At 42.0% G+C, this 21110-nt stretch overlaps 2 protein-coding genes across 5 annotated transcripts; both read right to left on the reverse strand.

Annotated features, from left to right (window-relative positions):
• Positions 1-201: 201 nt before the first annotated feature.
• TRPV1 (transient receptor potential cation channel subfamily V member 1) lies at positions 202-10983 on the reverse strand. The gene is made up of 17 exons (XM_079325120.1): positions 10902-10983; positions 10224-10258; positions 8413-8716; positions 7703-7869; positions 7270-7422; positions 6783-6923; positions 6012-6310; positions 5244-5420; positions 4877-5041; positions 4494-4589; positions 4107-4177; positions 3530-3695; positions 2740-2806; positions 2030-2346; positions 1341-1468; positions 972-1087; positions 202-530 (listed from the first exon to the last, which is right to left on the reverse strand). The coding sequence occupies exons 3-17, from the start codon at positions 8700-8702 to the stop codon at positions 361-363; spliced, it is 2523 nt and encodes an 840-aa protein (XP_079181246.1). The 5' UTR covers positions 8703-8716; positions 10224-10258; positions 10902-10983; the 3' UTR covers positions 202-360.
• On the reverse strand, positions 10932-21102 carry SHPK (sedoheptulokinase). 4 transcript variants are annotated; one of them, XM_079325123.1, is made up of 8 exons: positions 20615-21102; positions 19325-19466; positions 16933-17110; positions 15621-15773; positions 14397-14572; positions 14090-14290; positions 13139-13266; positions 10932-11085 (listed from the first exon to the last, which is right to left on the reverse strand). In XM_079325123.1, exons 1-8 carry the CDS (start codon positions 20780-20782, stop codon positions 11083-11085), a joined length of 1149 nt encoding a protein of 382 aa, XP_079181249.1. In that variant the 5' UTR covers positions 20783-21102; the 3' UTR covers positions 10932-11082. The 4 variants fall into 4 exon arrangements, with proteins under 4 accessions (XP_079181249.1, XP_079181247.1, XP_079181248.1 ...); XM_079325121.1 differs by lacking the exon at positions 10932-11085 and adding an exon at positions 11593-12057; XM_079325122.1 differs by lacking the exon at positions 10932-11085 and adding an exon at positions 12180-12354.
• Between the last annotated feature and the right edge of the window lie 8 nt (positions 21103-21110).

Genomic DNA, 21110 nt, shown 5'->3' on the forward strand with positions numbered 1-21110 from the left:
CACAGGAACATCTGTCTGGGCCCTTGGTGACTTTTACTGCTCTTTTATGAGTGTTTTCTCCAGTGTCATAATAATTTGGTTGGTTGGTTTTTGAGGCAGCAAAATCAAGGTCTGAGGATGCTCAAAAAAATCATTTTTTAATATAAGAGACTTTAAAAGCAGACAGAAGGTTGTACTAAAAATAACCATGAAGACATGAGCTTAAACAACAAATAGTTTATTTAGCACACTTAGTGTAATAAATCAATTCTTGCACAAGGTAATTCCCTAAGTCCTCTGACCCTTTTTCCAGAAGTTCCTGCTCCTGTACATGAATTTCTCTATTGTCCCCCTCGTGAGGACCAGAACAGGCAAACAGAATTAGACTGACTTTGGAATTGATTCTTTCAACACTTCAGAATCTTCTGGCTCAAAATAAGGCTCCAAAACAGGTTTTAATTTGCCTTCTTCTGGCAGCTTGTGAGGCTCTTCTCTCCTCTTCTCTCCATCTTTTAGAAGTGGAACCAATGTTTTCCAGTGTTTCCCTGAAACTAAAATGGAAAGCAATGGTTAATTTCTTCCCCTTCACAGAAACAGATGAAAATATACAAGTGGCTTGAACAGGGAGCTGATGAAAGAAGAACAAAGAAGCAGGAAGAAAGAACTTTGTGGTTTTCTTCCCCATCCTGTTCCACAGGTTTTCCATATTCAGCTGACTGCACAGTTAAATGCTTTGGTGCTGGATGCTGAGCTCCCAAACTCTGGGGCTTGGGGTCTCCAAAGCAGCTCCTTGGTTTTTACTCCAGAGAGTCAAACTGTGAGCAAGGAGCTCATTTCATCCTTTGCATTTTGTGCTGGCTGAAAATGCCATCAATTCAGTCACTGCATTATCAGTAAGTGCATAGCACTGACTGCCCTCTGTCAGTTCATCCATGCTGCTGCCATCAGCAGAGTGCAGCCCACAGCAGGATCTGAGTGCCTGAAAGCCTCACCTCTGCCAGGCTTAATGGAGAAGCTGGCATTTCGTCTGAGGTCCCCAGAGTAGCCAGGGTCTTCGTTGATTATGCCCAGGTTAGTGTTCCACGTGGACCAGTTCACTTCATCAACCCTGCAGAGACAACAACAAACCCAAGATCTATTCTAAGGATCACCAGACAGCTCCAGGATCAGTTTAGACCACAAACTGTCACCTCTCAAGCCTCAGATCTGACCCAAAACCAAATTAAACTGACCATTGTAGACACTATTAGTGCTCTACTCTTCAGAGTACTCCAGGAGTAAAGTTCTGCTTCCCACCACCTGATCTCAAAGTAGTTTGTCTACAAAAATTTGTTGGCTTGACACACAAACAAACAGGTTACCTGAAGCACCATCTGTAATCATCTTGGCCATCAGGTGTGATCCCCACCAGGACTTGCTTCCCAGAGCGGAAGGAGTGCCTCAGGCAGTTCAAGTAGCTGTTCTCAATGTCCAGGATTGTGATGGCTCTCTGCCAGGTAAGAGAGAGCAGAGCACTGAGGGCTGCTGGTCAAAGTCAAACAAATCCTGAATTCTCTCTTTATTTTAAAAACCCTGAGTTTTTATCATTGTCAACATCTTAGAGCAGACACTGTAACTCTGCAACATCACCCTTTGTTAATATGTCACAGAAAATGTTGAATTACTGCCCTGTGAATAAAACTATGAAGTTCCCTCTCTTACCCCAAACAAAGCCTGATTCTGGTAAAGACTGGTTTTCCCTTTGCATAATCTCTCTCTTCATAATCTGATCAGGATTTTCCATCATACAAAACCCAAATAATTTTGTCCAATGACAATAATACTTCTTTTCTTACATTTTGAACATCTGTGGAACACTGGGATCATCTGCTAAGGCAAAACATCATATATACATGGAAAAGGAATGAATATTTTTTTCAGCTGTTCAGGTGAATCAGAAAGAAGCAGTGACCTGTTACTTAGACACATCAGCTCCTAAGATCCTCTCTGAAATCTCTTATAACTCCCTACACTTTTTTTTTTCAACAGCAGCCTCACAGAACCAACACACCTGGAGTTTCCAGATACTCTTGCTCTCCTGTGCAATTTTGTTGACAGTCTCCCCCATCAGCGCAATGAGCATGTTGAGCAGGAGGATGTAGGTGAGGATGACATAGAGCACCAGCAGGATGACAAACACAGATTTAAACCTGTAGTTCTCTGTGAACTCCAGGTCCCCCATGCCAATGGTGAACTTGAAGAGCTCCAGGCAGGTGTAGTAGAGGCTGTTGTAGGAGGTGCGGCCTCGTTTCACGTGGCAGCACCGGGCATAGTCAGAGATATTTGTTTCCTGCCCCTCATTGTCATCTTCAATCAAAGTCACCACAGCTGTAGCAAAAATAGAATTACATTCACACAATGGAAACACAGTTTGAGATCATCACTTCATTGCAAGCAATGAAAATGAGCAGGAAGGTAACACACGTTCCCTCCACGACACACTGACCCCAGGGAAACTGTCCTATAAAATATTCCCCAGAACTGACACTCTCTGAGCAGCTGCTGGCTCAGTTTTCTCCACACAGAAAAGAATGGCTGGTTTTCTATTCAGCTTTGCTGTATGAAATTACTACAAATAATCATTATTCTGAAGAGATTTTGTTTTTTAAATTAGGTTAATTTGTTAGTTTTTAGCTGGGAACAGAAAGTCTAAGCAACTCAAAAAACAAACTTTTCTGAGATTCTTTAAGGTAAAAAAAGTAACTCCAAGTAGAATATTACCTGTAGAAAATCCCAAGAGGAATACAAGATAGACAAACATGAAGCGACATAAATCTCTAAGGATCATCTGTAACATGGAAACAGATGAAAACATTTTAAAACTTGAATATAAACTGCAACAAAAACTGGTAGAAAATTCTACTTTGGTTAAAGAATGCATTTGCTCTGAACTGGCTGTTCATGCATTAAACTGTTGTTTATCCAGCTAAGACAATAAACTTTAATATAGAAAACATTTTTCTGTTATTCAAGCAACAATTCACACAAATTCAACACATACATGGGAACAGTTTCCTCTTTGTGAGTACAAACCACATAAAGACAGTTACATCTTTCTTCCCCTCTTGGGCTGCCTACATCACAGAGAGGTTTATTAGCCAGCTATTGCCTCTTAGCTAATTGCTCCTTTTGACAACATTTTATCTATACCTGGAGAAATTTCCAACTGATACAAAGCAAGGCCATCTCACACCAGAGCAGCCTGCACTGTTCTCAGTCTCCTTGCATCCATGCTTATCCAATTACTGTTATTTTGAAGCATGGCAGGTAATAAATAGCAACAATAATAATAATAATCACCCTATCAAGACAGCCATAAAACATACAGGTGAAGATCAGGGGGGTTTTCAACATCACTTCTATTTTATCACTTCACTCAGAAAACAATAACAAAGGCTAGCACTGTCAACGTGAGAGGCAGACATGGCCAGGTGTGCCCTGGAATTGGGGCTGCTGGCAGAAGCTCCTGCTCTGAGGCTCTGCTGCCCCCTCAGCTGCTCCCTGCACTCACCTTGGCAATCATGACAGAGTAAATTCCCATCTGCTGGAAGCCCCGGGTGTAGTAGAGCATGTTGGCCCAGCCCAGGGCCAAGGAGAACACCATGGATGCCACATAGAGCTCCTGGCCACAGAAGTACAGCACCACAGAGCTCAGCAGGAGCAGGGAGTGGACAAAGCTGGAAGACAAGAGTGGTGTGAATGCAGAGGGCTGAGCTGGCCACAGGTGCTGGGAACAGAGCAGCACAAAGGATTGTCCAATTGGGAAGAGAAAGGGACTTGGGGAGGCAAAGCTCTCTCAGCAATGGGAGGATTTCTGCACAAAAAATGCATAAATCCCACTTGGAGATCTATTCCTAACTCTGCTGCATGACACACTGAACATTCAGACACTTAATTTTTAATTTTGCTTTGCCTCCACAGGTCACTGATCCAGACCCATTTGTTCAATATTATCCACTGGCAACTCTTTTGTATAGATCCAGGGAATTATAGCAAAGCTTCTATTACAGGTGGCTTCAGCCTCAACTACAGATCCCACACACTCATCTGTTTCAGGCTGAGATGCAATCAAAGATACTGGAGCTTACAAAAGAACCTCACTGTAGCCATCAACTATCAGTGTCCTGAGTGATGGGCGCCTCTGCACAAAATACTGGATCTGAAAAGAAAAAAGAACAAAGACCAGGTTTGCACCATGGAAATATTGAGTATCTCTGAGAATTAATTAACTAAGCACTGACCCCTGTATCAGGGAGCTGGCACCCATAAACAGCTCACAAGAACAGCTCAAAACCAACACTGGTGCAAGATCTAGGGAGGACCCTTCCAGTAATACCAGGTCAAGGAAAAGTATCTGTACCTCCTGACTAAAACATGGATTATCTAAGCAGCCAATGCTCATGAATAGGAAAAGCTTGACTGATTCTCTCCTACATCTACCCAAACAGCTAAAGGAAAATTTTCATGTATCTTACCCCTCTGAAAAAGAAATAGAGGCCTCCCAGTACACTCAGTATCTCTCCAGTTACTCGAAAATATTCCCCAGTGCTGTAACCAAAGGTGAAGGGAGGCTGTAGAAGACAGGAAAATAGATATATTCAGCAGAACTGGAGACAGAAAAGACCTGGCTTTGCCAGCAGCTGGAAGCAACTCTATTTCTGGGGGAACAGGGAGTGGTTAAGTTTCTCAATGTGCTGCAGCAAGGAGGCAAGACTGGGAAACAAGCAGAGTCAAATCTCTCACCTGCCTTTAGGAAAGGGGAAAATTTGGATGCTAAGGCCACGCATTCAAATGGGAGGTAAATTTGGGATATCATGCAATGGGTGGTTCCCCTGAACACATAACAGGAGTAAAGTACCTTTTCATTCTTCTGTACAGGTCTGTAGTAAGCAGCTGCAGTGAGGATGGTGATGTGTATGGTGTAGACAAAGAAGTTGAAGTAAAACAAGTGCTTGACAAAGCGATCCCACTTGTCTTGCAGCAGCCTGTTCAGGGGTTCCACCAGCAGCATCTCGTGACGGTTCTGTGCAGGAGAAAAAGGAGAAAATTCCTAAGACCAGAATATACTGGATTTTGAAAAATCCCATATTACATAAATCTTCAGCAAATGATCCCTCTAGTTCCCTTAAGATCAGGGTGGGAAGTTGCTGTTTGATGGAAATGAGGGATAAGATGCTCTGTGTGGAACATGAAGCTGTCCCCAGCCAAGGAGGTGCAGTACTCACTGGTGTCTCACTGCTGTAGGCAAGGATTTCAAGCACTGAATTTTTCTCACAGGTGTCTATACAGGACAGGTCATAAAGAGAGGAGTGGACAGGTCCATAGGCCCATTCAGTGAACTTCCTGGACAGGTGTCTGCACTCAGGGTCCTTGATCTCCCGTCTGAGGATGTAAGCGAAAATCTAATTGCAAAAGAACAACATAACCAATGTTTCAGTGCTTATGGACTTCTCATTCCTCAGCACAGGAAGGGTAATTTCTCTCTAGTTCAACTGAGCTGAAGACAAACCACTGGGGCACTGCAGAGATCACAGTATGAAATAAACACAGTTAATTTCCTCACTGTGTAATGGGAGAGTGCAAATACAAACACCTCTTACAACTTGGCATATAATCTGTTTCAACACTGCAAGAGAAAAGCAGAGATGTTACACATCTCTGAGCACACTTTGACTGGGGACTGCCAGAAGATGAGTTATATCAGCCAGTCAAAACTAAAAGAGCTCCAATGGTTCAGATGATATCAGAGACCCAGTTTCTGTTTCCTCTGGGGCTGCCTTGCATACCAGTGGTGTGTGAATAACACCAGCTGGGCACAGACACACTTACACTTTTGTAGCCTTTAAGGACTGTGCAGTTAAACTCCAGCATCAGTTCCTCTTCACTTAAAGGCCCCTAATAAAGTCCTAAAATCCATTCTGGATAAATGTTTTACATTCTCTCTCTATAATGTGATATACCAATGGGACAATCAAACATCTTTGTTCACCTACCCCTATCTTCCCTGTTTTGGCTGCCAGAGTTAAAGGAGTCAGCCCTTTCTTGTTGGTGAGTTCTTCCAGCTTGAGGATAGGATTAATTTTGGCACCAAGGATCAATATGTTATTATACATCTTGGTTACAAACTTGGTGTTATCCTTGGTGTTATCTGCAATCTCCACCAGGGTGTGCAGGACCATGTTGCCCATGGAGTCCTCAGCAGCAATGTTGGCTGCCTGGTAGGGATTCTCCAGGAGGAATTTCACAATGCAGAGCTGGTTGGTGCAGGCAGCCAGGGACAAAGGCAGCTCTCCTATGGCAAGCAATGGGAAGGAGTGGTCAGAAAGCCCAGTACTAGAGATGCATAAACAGAAACACCACATTGTTTTCATCTTTCACAATAAGATTAATTTCTCTCTCTGGAATAGCACCAGCTCTTGATAGCTGTTAAAATAGGTTTCCTTTGGTTTAACTACATCACAGAAACACAGCTGCTTAAGAAAAAAAAAAACACAAAAACTTGCCAGGACAGGAGCAGGTTACAAAGGATACAGTGCTCAGAGAACAAAGAAAAGCTGACACCAGGCTCACACTGAACACCATCAGCTACCAACTGTTTCTTTATAAGCTCAATCTTTGGGAGAAATATTTGGCCTAAAGGTGGAACAGCCCATCTGGTACTTCTGAGCCTCCAGTCCCACATAAACAGGATTATTTAACAGCTTGCATTTGGGATGCTGCTAGGACAACTCCATCAGTAAAGACCATACTGTGCTCACTCCTACCAAAATAAAAGCCAGATTTCCCTTTGATTTTCCTGAAGAACTCCCCACAGGCTCTGGCATGAACATCTGCTCCATTCTGGACCAGGAGCTTCACCAGGTACATGTTCCTCCTCTCGATGGCAATGTGAAGAGCAGTCTGGCCTACAGAGACACTCATCAGACAGAAATCCTCAGCATTTAGTACAGACTGAGAGCTTTCAGCACTGCAATTCCCTCAGCTCTGTGCAAGATGCTGGAACTGAGAGCTCTGCAGGCTAAAAAGCTCTAGAACTGAACAAGAAAAAACCACAGAAACAGCAAATGCAAGTCATTAAATCACTGTATGTCAAAAACAGCAGAATACTGCACCTAACAGGGCACAGCCCCAGCACAAATTGTCAATCACACACCAGGACTTTGGGGTGCATAAGGCCTCATGCACAAGATTTTGAGAGCCTATTTCAGTCTGAGCACCCTAAGCACTCACTGCAGCAGCTGTTTCTCTTACCTTTGTAGTAGGTGTCAGTGTATTCTGCATTAACAAACTCTTTTAGAGTTCCAGTTTTCCTTGCAATATCCAGCAGCAAGGGAATGGTATCATTTTTCCCATCATGTAGATTCAGCATGGCTTTCAGTAAACAGGTTTTGCCAGTTTCAGGCTCTGTAAAACAAAAAATTACAGGTATAGAAGTGATTACAAGCCCACCATCTATACTCAGGCAAGCAGGAATTAATGAGGTTCTTTTCAGAAGACAAGAAACTCCATTTAGTGTTTCACAGAAAATTTCAACTACTGTAACCTTCCAATCAATGGGTTGCCCAATCAATAGGGCTATTATAGGAACTCCTGCAAACATGTAACATAATTATCTTATTTTCATCTCAGGAGCACTACTGCAAGAAGAAGAGGGTAACTCAAGGTATGTGACACTAAAGGGTACCTTTGAACTCTTCATCTGTGAGATGCTTGAAGGTTCTATTAAGGTACAGCAGCAGGTCACTGAGGTCCTTTGTGTTGCCTTGGGCCACAGCATCAAAGATCCTTCTGCGGTCATAAAATTTGAAAGCTTTTTCTGAGCAGCCTGTGATGGAATCTGTAGATAGGAGCCTAACAAGGGGAAATGTCAGTTACCTAAAGTCAGATATTTAGCAGGCTTTTTATCAACTACCACAAGACTGATCTTCATTTGCTCATGTCAAGTAAATACTGCAGATTATAAGAGGTTCATCTGCAAAGACTAAAAGAACAAAGTGTGCAAGCAACTGTCCTGATAAAATTATGGTTCTGTTGCTGAAAATCTGAGAATAGTCTTCAAAGAGGTATGGAAGTTTGGCAGTAACTGCAGGCCTGGAGCCAGACAATCCCTTGTTCTCACTCTGAGCCATGTCCAGTCACTGAGCAGCCTCAAGCAAGTGAGCTGAGGCCTACTGCCAATTTTGGGCATAATATCCATGGAGACAGAGATTTTTAGAGATGCAAAGAGACAACAGTTATTGTCACTTTCAGTTGCAACACTCCTTAATTTGGCATAGAAAATCGTGAAACTGAAAAAATGCTCATGCTCAAACAGAGAGAACAAATGCTGCTCTCAGAACTGCTCTGCAGTTGTCAAACTACTCAATACAACCAAATCTCACAAGGCAAACTTACTTGTGAAGTTTGCTCCTCTCCAAATTCACATGGAAAGGTGCCATCAGGTGATCCATCTGGCAGAAGGAGTCCATGGGAGCCATGACCTTGTCACTGTCCCCCATCACAAAGCGGCCTCGTCTTGCAAAAATGTTACTTTTGAGTGGCTGCACCTTGGTGCTGGGTGGGCCCTGGGAATTGTCAGGGGTTTCCTGGACAGAGTCCTCCCCATCTGTGTGTTCATCTGTCACTTCAGATTCCTCCATGTCAAAACTGCCAAACTTCTTCATCTTCCCAAGAATGGAGGACATGATGAGGCAGCAGTCTGTGAGGAAGGACACAAATACCTCAAGTCAGCACTTACAGGGCCCCTTCTGAGTCCCCTTTTGCCTGGGAATGTTTTCCAGAAACAGCAGGGAGTGGATTGATGGCTCTCATCTGCCAGAAATGAGGCAGATGGGCACATTCTCACTGTGCCCACAGCCAGAACAGTTTAGTAGGTCTTTATTTCTATTCCATTTGTTCCCACTGCCCTTACCCATTCCAGAATGGAGAAAGCAAACCAGAGCATCCCAGAGCATTCTGTTCATTTCACTGCAGAGCTGAGCCTCAGCTACCCCTGCTGAAAACCAATCCCTCCTCCTCCTCCAGTCATTGGTAAAGCCATAACAATCTCAAACCCCAACAATTTCTGCTTTTCTTCTCTCTTTCTGACTGGTTTGTGCCACAAACCATTCTCATGATTCTATCAGGGATGTGAAAAAAGCCCAACTTGTGCCATAACCTGATCTCTGGGATGCTGAGCACAGAGGGTTTCCTGCACCCAGGAAAATCATCCCTTAAGGGCTTTGCCAGAGTTATGGCAGTGCCTGCTGGAATTTGGAGAGTGTGATCCTTGAGAGATGAGTGTCACCTCAGGCACGAGGCACGGAAACAGAGGGAGAGGTTACCACAGATAAGATGTGACTGCAACAACCACAAGGCTGATGTTGTCTGATTCACAACCACACAGAACCTGACACAAGCAACAAATTCAGAATCACAGAATGGTTTAGGTGGGAGGAGACTCTAAATCTCAACTCATTCCATCCCTCTGCCATGGGCAGGGTTTCCTTCCACTATCCCAGGTTGCTCCAAGCCCAACCTGACTTGGACACTTCCAGGGATGTGACAGTCACAGCTTCTCTGGGGATCCTCTGCCAGGGCCTCCCACCCTCACAGATAACACACTCTGCTGAAAGCAGAACAAGTTGATTTTTTTGGTTTGGTTTCTTATCAACCTGTTTTAAGCAGACAAATGCTGTCCTCATGTCACTGAATGCAAAATCCTGGAATTTCAGCAGTGCAGACAGGAACACATCATATCTGAACTGCTGCACAGCTGGCTGAGAGACATGCTCTGAAATTCTACATTGCTTGGAAATTGTACAGCTTTGAGCACAGGAATGTCACTAAATCTTTAAAAAGCCTCAAATCATAAACCACATTAAAGAGGTCAGTAATTTTCTCTGTATAGTCAGTGTGAACACAACATCATGAACCTGCTTCAAGGTTGTTTTTCTCCACAAGAGAAACATTCTGAGGGTTCTGTGCAAACCTGCATTAAAGCTGGATTTTCAGTTCTGTGGGAATAATTCATATTTAAATCAAGAGTCACATTTTTCTGTGAAAGCAGGACAGGAGAGAAAAAATTGCCATTTGCATTTTCTATAATTTTGTACAATGCACATGTAAAGAAAACACCAATTTGTGAACTTGCACATTTAGGGTTACTGGAAGCAAATCAGCATAGCACAGATAAAATACTGATGACTGCAATTTCACTTGCTCACCTTTCAAATTCTTTGTCTCTTTAGAATCAATCACTCTGAAAGAATAACATAATATCTTATTAACTTAATTGTCCTATAAATAAGAAATAAAAATATTTATATTTAGAATGAGATACTAAAATTACAGTAGAACTATAATACAGTGAAAAATGAATAAAAACAGCTCTATAAAAAACAGAAAAAATACAGTGGGAATATAGCAATGTATAATTTCAATTTTTTGTCTTACTTAAACTCTTGCAGATTGAGCCAAAACCATCAGTGAGTGGCTACAGAACAATCACTTATTTTCCACAGAATAAATCTAAATGTGCAGAATAGGCTCAATCCTGTCTCCCTGGCAATTGCTCAAACCCACATTATTTGTGCTTTCCTTTCTAAAACCTGCTGGTTATATATTTGACAATGAAGACAAAGCTGCATTTCCTCAAGAGTATGAAATTACAAGGGAAATAACCTTCACAAATCTGTGGAAGGATCATTAAAAAAACCCAAAAAACAATAGCATTATCCAGTTTAAAAAATGCACAACATACTTAAACTTATTGAAACCCATGTAGACAGAAGTTTGATACAATAAATTAGGAAATAGTTTGAATAGAATGCCTTGCCACAACACAAATAATAAGAGTTTAAAAATAACCAACCATGCTATTCAAATATACATGCAGAACTTACAAATACTGACAAAAATCCTGTCTTCTGAAAAATAGTCCAGTCTCAGTAAACACCCACTGATCTACAGGAATTTGGTGCCAGATATTCCTCCTCCAAGGTGCCTGGACTGCAAAGCCCTCAGAGTTTGCTTCTCCACTTCATTTGTCTGCAAAATGTGATGATTTTGAGAACCAAGGGAAGTTCACTGGAAAAACAGAGAATAGAGCAATAAGATAATTAAGCACAATTCTGAAACCAGAAGCATCAGTGGCTTCTATTCCCAAAGGTTTAGCAAAGCTCTTTACAAGAATTGCAGTAAGTTGCTGTTGTTTTTTCCCTCCCCTTTAATTGCATTTAGTAATGGATATTCTTCTCCAGATTTCCTCTTCGTAAATACACTCAAGTTTGCAAAAAAAAAAAAAAAAAAAAAAAAAGAAAAGAAATAAAAAAAGGAAAAACATCACTTAAACCACCAGACAGCAATTGTTTCTGGGGGTCACAGTTTCAATACTTGAATTCAATTCAATTTACACAACTCTGTAAAATATGCCACAATCACCTTTCTGGACACCTTTCTTGGGTGGCTGACTTAAATATTTTAATGATAAGCAGCTTCAAAACAGAGTTGAGGAAGAAGCAGTAAGTCCTAAAAGCCTTTTTATTGTCCCATGTTCCTCCTATGTTTTATTTATATATATGTAACAGCCAGACTCTAATTATTAATGTTATGAGGAAAAAAAACTTATCTAATCCAGGATGGATCTAACACCATCAAAAATTCAGACCTGTTACATATATTGCTAAATATATAATTTACATAGAATCTTTCTGACAAAAACTAGTCTAGAGAAACAGTTTTTTCAGAGGTTGTTAGGCTGGGAGCAACTCTCCAATTTCCTGAGATTTTGAGTAGAATATGAAATTACTCAATGAAATTATGTATTTTGTTTTGCAAAAGGTGGCTGTCTCTGTAGCCTTGCCATCTTTCCATGAATATATAAAAATAATTATATATTTGCCTATTTAATAGCAAACTAATTATACTCCTTAGATCTGTGCTACTCTGAGTAACAAGGCTGTTTATTAATGCATAAATATAGATTAGCAATAGGCAGGTCCTCAGCAGCATCCAAAATGCTGCAAAGGCTTTTGATGTAACAGCATTATCAGCTCTTTCCTGTTAGTCAATAAAAATGAAAGCAGACTTGCCGATAAAAATAATATTTATAATAATGCAAGAGGGAAAACAACATATAAAAAATTCCGACTTTTTCCCATACCTTTAGTCCACATTTTCTCTGTAACAGTCCCCTAAACATGACACAGAATGGAAATTAAGCCATCTCTGTAATTAGGATCTGAGAACTCAGCACAGCTTTCTCACCATAAAAATGTCAGTCTTGATGTTGCTAATGAGCAAGAGAGGAATCCATGTCCATATTCCACTGGAAACATTTGATTCCTAGGAATGAAACTGCATCCAGATAACATGACACATCTTGTTTTCCAATGTCATTGGAGCAAAAGACACATATATGTAGACAGAAAAGTATAAATGTTTTAACATTAGAATAAAGACTAAAAGAAGAAAAAAATTCTAAGAGCATAACACAGGGGATAAAACTTGGAAATTTTAAGGGAGTGCACAAAAGCATCAAACCAAGTTACAGACAGCAGGTCATCTCTCCCAGTCCTTTCCAACATATTTCCTACCAGGAAAATGAGCCTTGCAAGAAGTGTCTTTTTATGCAGGAAGTTAATGGATCTTTCCCAGTCACTTAGATAAATTCAATGTGCTAATTACTTCTCATTTCACAAATGGGAATGATAGAGCAACAAAATGTGCAGACACAGAAGAATGAGACATTAAATGCAGAGGTTTTGTCCCACTGTAACGAGCGAGAGTGCATGTAGAATAAAATTAAAAAAAAAACATTGTAGAATCAGGAAAAAACCAGAAGCTGAATCTCAGACCATTCCAAATAATGACTTTATTTACTATGGAACATCACCATAGCTGCCCCCACAGCAGAATCCACATCCTTCCCATAAACCACAGGGAATGGAAAAATCCTCTCCACTTCCTGCCTCAGCACCTCATTCCTGGCAAGGGCACTGCCACTGCCCAGGATCCTCCTCACCCCCAGCTCCTCCAGCTGCTGCACAGACAACATGGAGCACAGGTTCTCCACCAGGCCACAGCACAGGGCTCTGGTGACATGGCCCAGGGACAGCTCAGAGGCACCAATGCCACTCACTGATGCCAGCAGCTCAGGAAGGTGTCTCTCTCCAAATAGGGTTGGGTGGACTGAGAGCTTGCTGTGCTTTTGGGCCAAGGCTGCTTGGATTATCCTTGGGTAGATGGCAGATTCCTGAACCTGAAATCCTGCAGGTGGGAAATATCTTGTTACCAATCAGAAAGGGTCTGTGCATCTTACATGTGGACATTTACAATGGGCACTGCTCAGCAAAATATTGGATATCTTTTTCTGTGCCCCAAAGGTAATTGTGTGTCCAAGATTATGAACCATAATTCTCCCACCCACTGTATCCAGAATGTGAAATACCAGAAACATTATATTGATTAAAGCAACTGCCTTTCCTTACTCCTCATTGCCTGTACTAAGTCCCACAAAACAATATCTTTAAAGGGACAAACACCAGGGTTCAGCTTCAGTGGCTGGATTCCATGTGAATGAAACATTCACCTCGAGTACTTACTGAAAGAACAATTTCAGAGCTTATTTCTGTGGTGCAAAACCCAAGAGATTATCAAAAAAAGCCTGTCAAGACCATGATTAAAGCACTTAAAAGATATTCCATGAGTTTGAGTATTAAAATCCACTAGAATGCTGCAAAATATGCACCCAAAGGACTCCTTTGGACTGCAGTCACAAAATTAGAGGTTGTTGTCCTCAAATCTGCCAACCTTGCCTTTTGAAAATCAACTTGCACAAAATAATTCTGTCCTTGAAACTAAAGGAGGCCTGGAGGGAATATGAATATGGAATTCAAGCATGACTGTCCCAGCATGTTCAAAAGCTTCAGCAGAAAATTCCAGAGATCTGGGAAGCATCACCCAGGAATTACATCCTTGTTCCCTTTATGGCATGATGGAACAGCTCTAGGCTTGTCCCTTTGCCTCAGCTTCCTTTTACCTTGATGATCAACCTCAGTTTTGTGCCTGAACTCTCCTTGACATGACTTACCCAGCTCTTGTGCCCACTGTGCCACCATTCCCACAAATGTTGCAAGCACATTCCCTCCATTGAGTGATGCTGCCACTGCCAAGTAGTCACCATTGAAGTAGGGAAAGTAAGTGACAGCTGAGGAAGGATCTGGTGCCTCTGGAGGCTGGAAACCCAGGGGCATTGAGATGGTCAGCTGAGCAGAGGTGCTGATATTAAGAACTAAAAGATACAAAAAAAAGGGAAAAATGAAAATAATCAGTGTTTTACTAAGCTACCCTGAAGGAGAACAATGAGAAGAATAAATTAGATACCAAAATGACCATACCTGCATCAGTCCTCTCAGTCAGACAGGAATAAACAGAGCACTGGAAATCTCCCAGAGCAATTCCTACTTTTGCTCCTTTGGGTATTCCATGCCATGCACGGGTTGTCCTGCCTGCAATGCTGCCAGGGTCTCCCACCTCTGGAAGCAAGTGGACAGGAAAGCTGGATTTTTTCAGTCTGCAAGCAGAACAACATTATTGGAATAAAGCATTTTGGGAATGTGTGGCATTACTGCAAAAAACTCTTTGAAGTCACAGATGAATCTGGCCACACATTTGTGGCTGCTGGCTTTATGGATGCCTTCACCAGTTTAGAGAGCTTTGTCTTGGACAGGGGCAGCATTCCAGTCCAGTGGGCTGGGTAAACCAGTCTGGAAGAATAAACAGTTTTCCTTTCTATGCAATCTGAGTACCTGAGTTTATACAATATGTCAGCAAGTTTAACCTATTGATGTCATATGGACAAGCAGGCCCAGGGTGAAGGGACAATCATAAAACCAGCAAAAAATGCAGCTAAGTATCAAAGAACTTCAGTTGTCATGCAATTAGTAGTTCACAACAAAATCATGAAGAGTTAAGTCCAACAAACTCCTTACACAATTAGCTGCAGGTGCTACAGCAACACTACCACATCAGTTAAAGTTCAGTCAGCAAAATGCAAATTTCTGTCACTCTTTCATACCTTGATGAGAAGATCTTTCACCTTGGAGTCCTGGCCTAACCTAAGCCCTGAAATATATAAGGCCTTAGCACTCAGCCCTGAAAGAGCAAATCATTAAAATAAATAAGTATATAAATAGACTGATTCCTTCTAAGATTTCCTGTAGCTTAAAAGCTTTAAAGTGTTATCACAGGTAAGTCTTAGAAGTTATGAAACTCAGCCCAAAGAACTACAGAGAACAAAGAACTGTTTCCCATGGCACAGGCAACACTGTGGCTGCACTTGTCCATCCCACCCCATCACAGAAAAGGAGAGAACAGCTTGGAATCACTGATAAGTCTCTCAGTTCTGCTGTTTGTAGGTATTTTCAAAAACACTGAGGCAGATTTTATCAGATTTAAACAGAGCAAACTCTCAAGAGCTCTTCAGTACAGGCTACAATTAATTAGGAATATCTTTCAACCCCTTTTAATGTGTTGCACATCAACAGTCAGGGCCGACAGAGGTGCTCACACTGCCTGACACAAGCAGTGCACCAAGCCCACAGAATGGCCTTAGCACTTACATGTCAGTATTCCAGCTCTTGTTTCTGCAGTTAAAATAACCCCAGCTGGCAGCATTCTGGACAGACATGAGTGGCTTCTTCAGGTCACACAACATGGCAACCACGTAGTCCTGGATGGTGCCAGCTGCATCATAAGCCTTCAGAAAATCTGGACTTTTAAACAAGATGTTTGAAAAATGAAAAACAAAAAAAAAAAATTAGGGGTTTTTGCTTTGAGGCAGTGAGACAAAACAATTTTCATTGCTAGGGGGAACTTCAGACATGTGGGGCCATTTAAATATCAAACAGGCACCTCAGTGATCAACCTGCATTTTATAGTTTTGGTTTGGATTTTTAAATGGAATTTGTTATCCAAGCTGCAGCAATATTTATCTCCTGATGGAAGAGGGAGAGAGGGCAGCTATAAGGAATGGGCTGTCTAGGTTCAAAAGCACAGCATTGAAAAAACTACCAGGAAAGTAGTAATTGTTTGTGTGAAATAAAACAACACTGTTGATCCTGGAGCATTACTGAAAAATAGATAAATTCCCATTTGCTCTGGGATCCACAAATTATATGAATGGAAATGTACCAAATGTGGATCAAAACAAAGCAGCTGGACTAAAACTTATGCAGCTCTAAAGATCACACCATGCTCCACATATTTGCTGGACACACAATGGAAAAAAACAAGATCTAATAAATTTTTCCCCACTTATTGAACATGAACTCATAGCAGAGGAAGAGACTGACTCTTTGAGAAAGATCAAACTGAAGAGCAAATCTTGCTGATGCCAAGTCATAAGTGCAAAATGATATCCTCTGCAAGCACGCCACAACAAAGCAGAGCATTTGTGTCACCTCATGAGGATCTGTCTCAGTGTCTGAGGAAGGAAGGAACTGAAATTAATTTAGAGACTCTGTTTTAGCATCTGGCAGCAACCAGATCAAGCAACTCTGTTACTGTTTTAGGCATGCCTGTACTTTCCACAAAACAGCACAAGGCAAAATGACAGTGCTCAAAACTGCATTAGTAGAGCTCCTCTGAGCAGCATTACAGATTAGAATTATTCTATGGTACTTTAAAGCTTCTGTTCCTATATGGTCAAAAGCTTATCCTTTTATTGGAGATCTGTAGTATTTTTACAAGGTCAGACTTTTAAAAATTGCATATACTTTATATTAAACACTGCCATTTAAAATATTCTTTGACTACTTAATTATGATTACAGAGAAGCTGCCCCTCAGCCTGGAGCAGCATTAACGTGCTACAAGAATACTAATTGTCACATAAATGCAAGATGAAAAACAGCCTTTTTGAGCAGCAATCTACCTGTTCTTCAAATACCAGAAGACTGTGGCACATCCAAATCCTGTAGCCAGGCTGACATGGGACTGTGGCAGGGGAAGGGAAGTGAGGAAGGTGGGGCTGCAGCGGCCATCCTGCCAGGTGACCAGGGGGCTGACCTGCTCTGCCTCAAAGGCAGTGCCACTCTCTGACCACTTGCAAGCTGGAAACAAAACAGAATCCAAGAGATCCAGTGAGTCCCTGCAGCACAGCCTGCCTGGCATTCCTCATCTCTGGACACATCTGGTAATTTGTTAAATATAACAGAAACAGAGCCAGTAGAGATTGTAATCAAGTTAGTATCAGTTTTCAGCCCTAGATAACATCATAATGCAAATCACCCTTTGTAACACAGAGAATGGTATCCAAAGCTTTTCTTCTCTACTAAAGATACAACTTAAATTACAGGTGAGCCTCCAAAAAAACCCAACCACAGTCTGCTAGAGGAGGTGAGGAGCTGGCATGGCAGCTCTCACATAAAAACCTTATCTGGGATGTGGCACAGCAGCACCTGGAGAATGCTGCCTCAGTAATGAACTGCCAGCATGGACAGCACAAAGCTGCATCAGCTTTGGAGCCAAAGCAACAAGAAACCTGGAGCTGTGAGTATTGAGCAGTGGACTGCAAAGTACTAAAGAGCAAAACCCTCATGTACTACACAATAAAGCTTCACCAAAGGAAGGACAGGGTTTAATTCAGGGTTTAATTCAGTTTCCCAGTCCAGCACGTTCCTTTTGAGCAGAGGACACCACACCTTTGAGAAAACCTTCACATTCCTTCCCTGAAGAGAGGATGGGCTCAAGCACTGTTTGCCAGCACATTCCAGGGCACAGCTCTGACCTCTCAGGCCATCCCTGGACACAGGGCAGGGACAGGACAGGTCACTCACTCTGGAACTGAGGCAAACTCTTGGCTTTTTGCCAGGGAGCAGAGAATCAAAAAAAAGAGACTCAGCTTCCTGACTCACACAAATATGGCTAAAAAACTGAATTCTTGGGTTAGATACAGGGCTTGGAAGTCACACTCACTCAATAAAAAGCAGCCCTGAAGGCTGGGAGGTGCCATCAGAAATGTGCAAAATAAAACACAGACTCCTTGTTCCCTCAATTCCCTGTTCTATCAAATCTGTTTGAACTGAATTTCCAATTGGCTTGCTTTTCTAGTTTTAAATGGATTCTAAGAAATATTATTAGTCATAATCTAACCCTAAAAGATGCCATTAAAATATTTATTTGTGTCCCAAAGGTCCTGGATTCACTTAGTCCACTCAAAACAAATGACAGCAAACACCCTCTTACACTTGATAGAAATGAAACTAAAGTGGCATGTGGCTTTAGGACATAAAATATTTACCAATATGACATAAGAACTGTGCATATGAATACACAAGACTTTGTTATGCAGCTCCTGGGACAGCTGGAAAGAACAACAGCCTTTGGACTTCTTTCTTTCTAATCATTTTTAGTATTAATGTAAAATTACAGCCAGTAATGAATACTACAGTGCCTCCTCAAGCAATTAAGACCCTGACAACTTTTGACAAGCAGTGACCAACACTTTTGGGAAATCTGCATAACTCCTGTTATAATAAGACTTGTATAATTGTCCAGATGAGCACATTACAGGTTAAGGGAATGAAGACATGGACCCACACTCTGGAAGCCTCAGTAGGTTTATAAGGCATTAGCCAAGAAGATAATCCATCCCTATCTCACAGGGCTGGCAATCCAAGGCCTGGATTCTTCAGATATCTTCACTATCACAAGGATTATTTGGTATTTGCACAACCAAGTCTCACATGACTACCTCACTGCAGCTGATTTTGTTTCTGAGGTCTTGGCAAGCAGTTGAGCATCCACAATCCTGACCACAGTCCTTTCTCAGCTCCTACTAACAGAAGCATAAGCAACAAAATGAATGCAACATGACAGTCTGTGTATGACTTGCTAGGAAAAAAAAGTCTTGGGATTTTGGGGGGAAAAAAATAAGATGCTGGACAGCATCTAGTAGAGGTTTTATGAGATGAATAAAACCCCCCTGTAAGTTATTCACATGATGCAGAAGTTCTTTCAAAAACAGCAGATAGCATGTGATGGAGAAACAATTAACAAGCCATAAACATGCTGTTCTTCCTTCATATTAATAATTGTGCTGACTCTGCAGGGATGTCATTAGGCTAAATCCTTTATCAGTAACTATTGTGAGTAACTGAAATTCCAGTTAAAAAATGCAAAATTCCCGTAAGAGATCTTCTGTTAATTCTGTTTTAGAGAAGACCAAAGTGACACAATAGTTTAATCACAGAATCACTTCCCTAATGCAATTTAATTTTCTGCATCATAATGCTCTGAGAGGAATTTAAAAGAATGAATGTTACCTTTATCACTTTTCCAAAACACAACTCCATGCATTTGTCCAGAAATACCAATGTGGGTGACTTGCTGAAGCTGCTGCTGAGGCAGAGCAGCAAGGCATTCATTCAATGCTTTTATGATTTTCTGGACATCCTGCTCCCTTCCCTGCAATCACAAAGCATTATCCTGAGCATGAAGGCATTAGGATTCACTCAGAGTGTTTATTACACATGGCTGCTTTAGTCAGAAGTGAAGGACAGAATTCGTTTAGTTCAATAGCATTTATTAGAGTAACATTCACTACTAAACTGCAAAAAGAAAAGAAAAATTGCAGAAAACCCCACAAACCCACAGAAACAAAAATCAATAGTAGCAAGTTGAGCCTCTTGAACTGAAGGCCAAATAATATTTAATTTCTTAAATAACCACACTCAACTATAACTTTAAAAAAAAATCCGTGACCACTGACTACAAACTTTTATTAATTGACCTTATCTACTGCTTTTCATTTTCTTCACAAAGAGTATTATCCATGCATTCTGAAGGGTGTGCAGCTCCAAATCTCTTCCTAAAGCTCCTCCCTATTTACACACTGATGAATTTGTGATGCTGATATTCCATTTCTGGATATTCTATTCCTAGAACCACCCAAACTGTTCCCCAGGAGAAGTATTCTCAGTTTCAAAGGTTCAGATTACTCTGTGACACACCAGTATGAAGATTACAAAACTATTGCAACAGAATCTACAAATAGATGTGAAACGTGTACAGGTACTTTAGCTGCATAAATTGCAGGAGGAGGGTTGGCCTGTTTGATGTCCTTGGTATCAGAAACAGTGCACATTTTTTATGGTTCTGATTGATGGTTGTTTTAGATTGACCAACACAAAGGATGTAAAGATCTTCAACAGGAGAATTTGTTCCTGGTTATTTCCACAGGGAGTTTCCAGTTATGGTTCCACCTCACACTCAAGTGCAAAATAAAATATCCTTCCAGTTGGCAAGTGGGTGCTGTTTCCTGACTGGGAGTGCCAAAGATAAGGTGGTGGCGTATGGGAGAACAGTTTTAGAGTGTCTTAAGCAACTTTTCAAAACCTGGGTCCTCCTTAAGTTGAGCAGCCCTGCTTGACTTCCTTGAACGGTGAGCAGGGAGTGATTTAATTCTGTTTTTTTTTTATATCCAGACACATGTTGCCAATCTAGGCACAAAATCCAAGAAAGCCACTGGACTTTGCCAACGTACCAAACAACCCAACCGCTGCAAGGCAAGGCCGCTGTCTGGAATTTCCCTGAGCATTCCCTGCCAGCCTTACCTGCGGTGCAGCTCCCGGGCTCTCGCTGTGTGCCCGCGTCTCCCTGCAGCAGCTCTGTGCCAGCGCCAGCCCTCGCTCTGTCCCTGTCACCAGCGCTGCCTTCACCGATGTGGTGCCCAGGTCAATGCCCAGCACGCAGCTGGGCCCGGGCCCGCCCGCCGCGGCCATGAGGGGATGGCTGTCACCTTACCCAGCACGGACAGGCGGAACAACGCGCACCGTGCTGAGCCCCACACGGCCCCTGGTACCGCAGTGCGAGCTCCAAAGGAGGGGCAGGAGCGCGACCTGGACTTCGCCCTCAGGCTCAGGGTGCCTGTCTGCCCTCAGCGCTCCCCAGCCACTACCCCTCCACTGTGACAGTGACAAATCGCCTCTTTCCCAGTTGACCCGCGCAGCTTTAAACCACGCTTTTTATCAAAACCAGACGACCACAGAACGCAACCCGCCTTGTACCCCCCTCACACTCTGCCCCCCTCATGAAGCGCTCCGCCACACC

Source organism: Erithacus rubecula, assembly GCF_903797595.1.
Source record: "Erithacus rubecula genome assembly, chromosome: 22".
NCBI lineage: Eukaryota > Metazoa > Chordata > Aves > Passeriformes > Muscicapidae > Erithacus > Erithacus rubecula.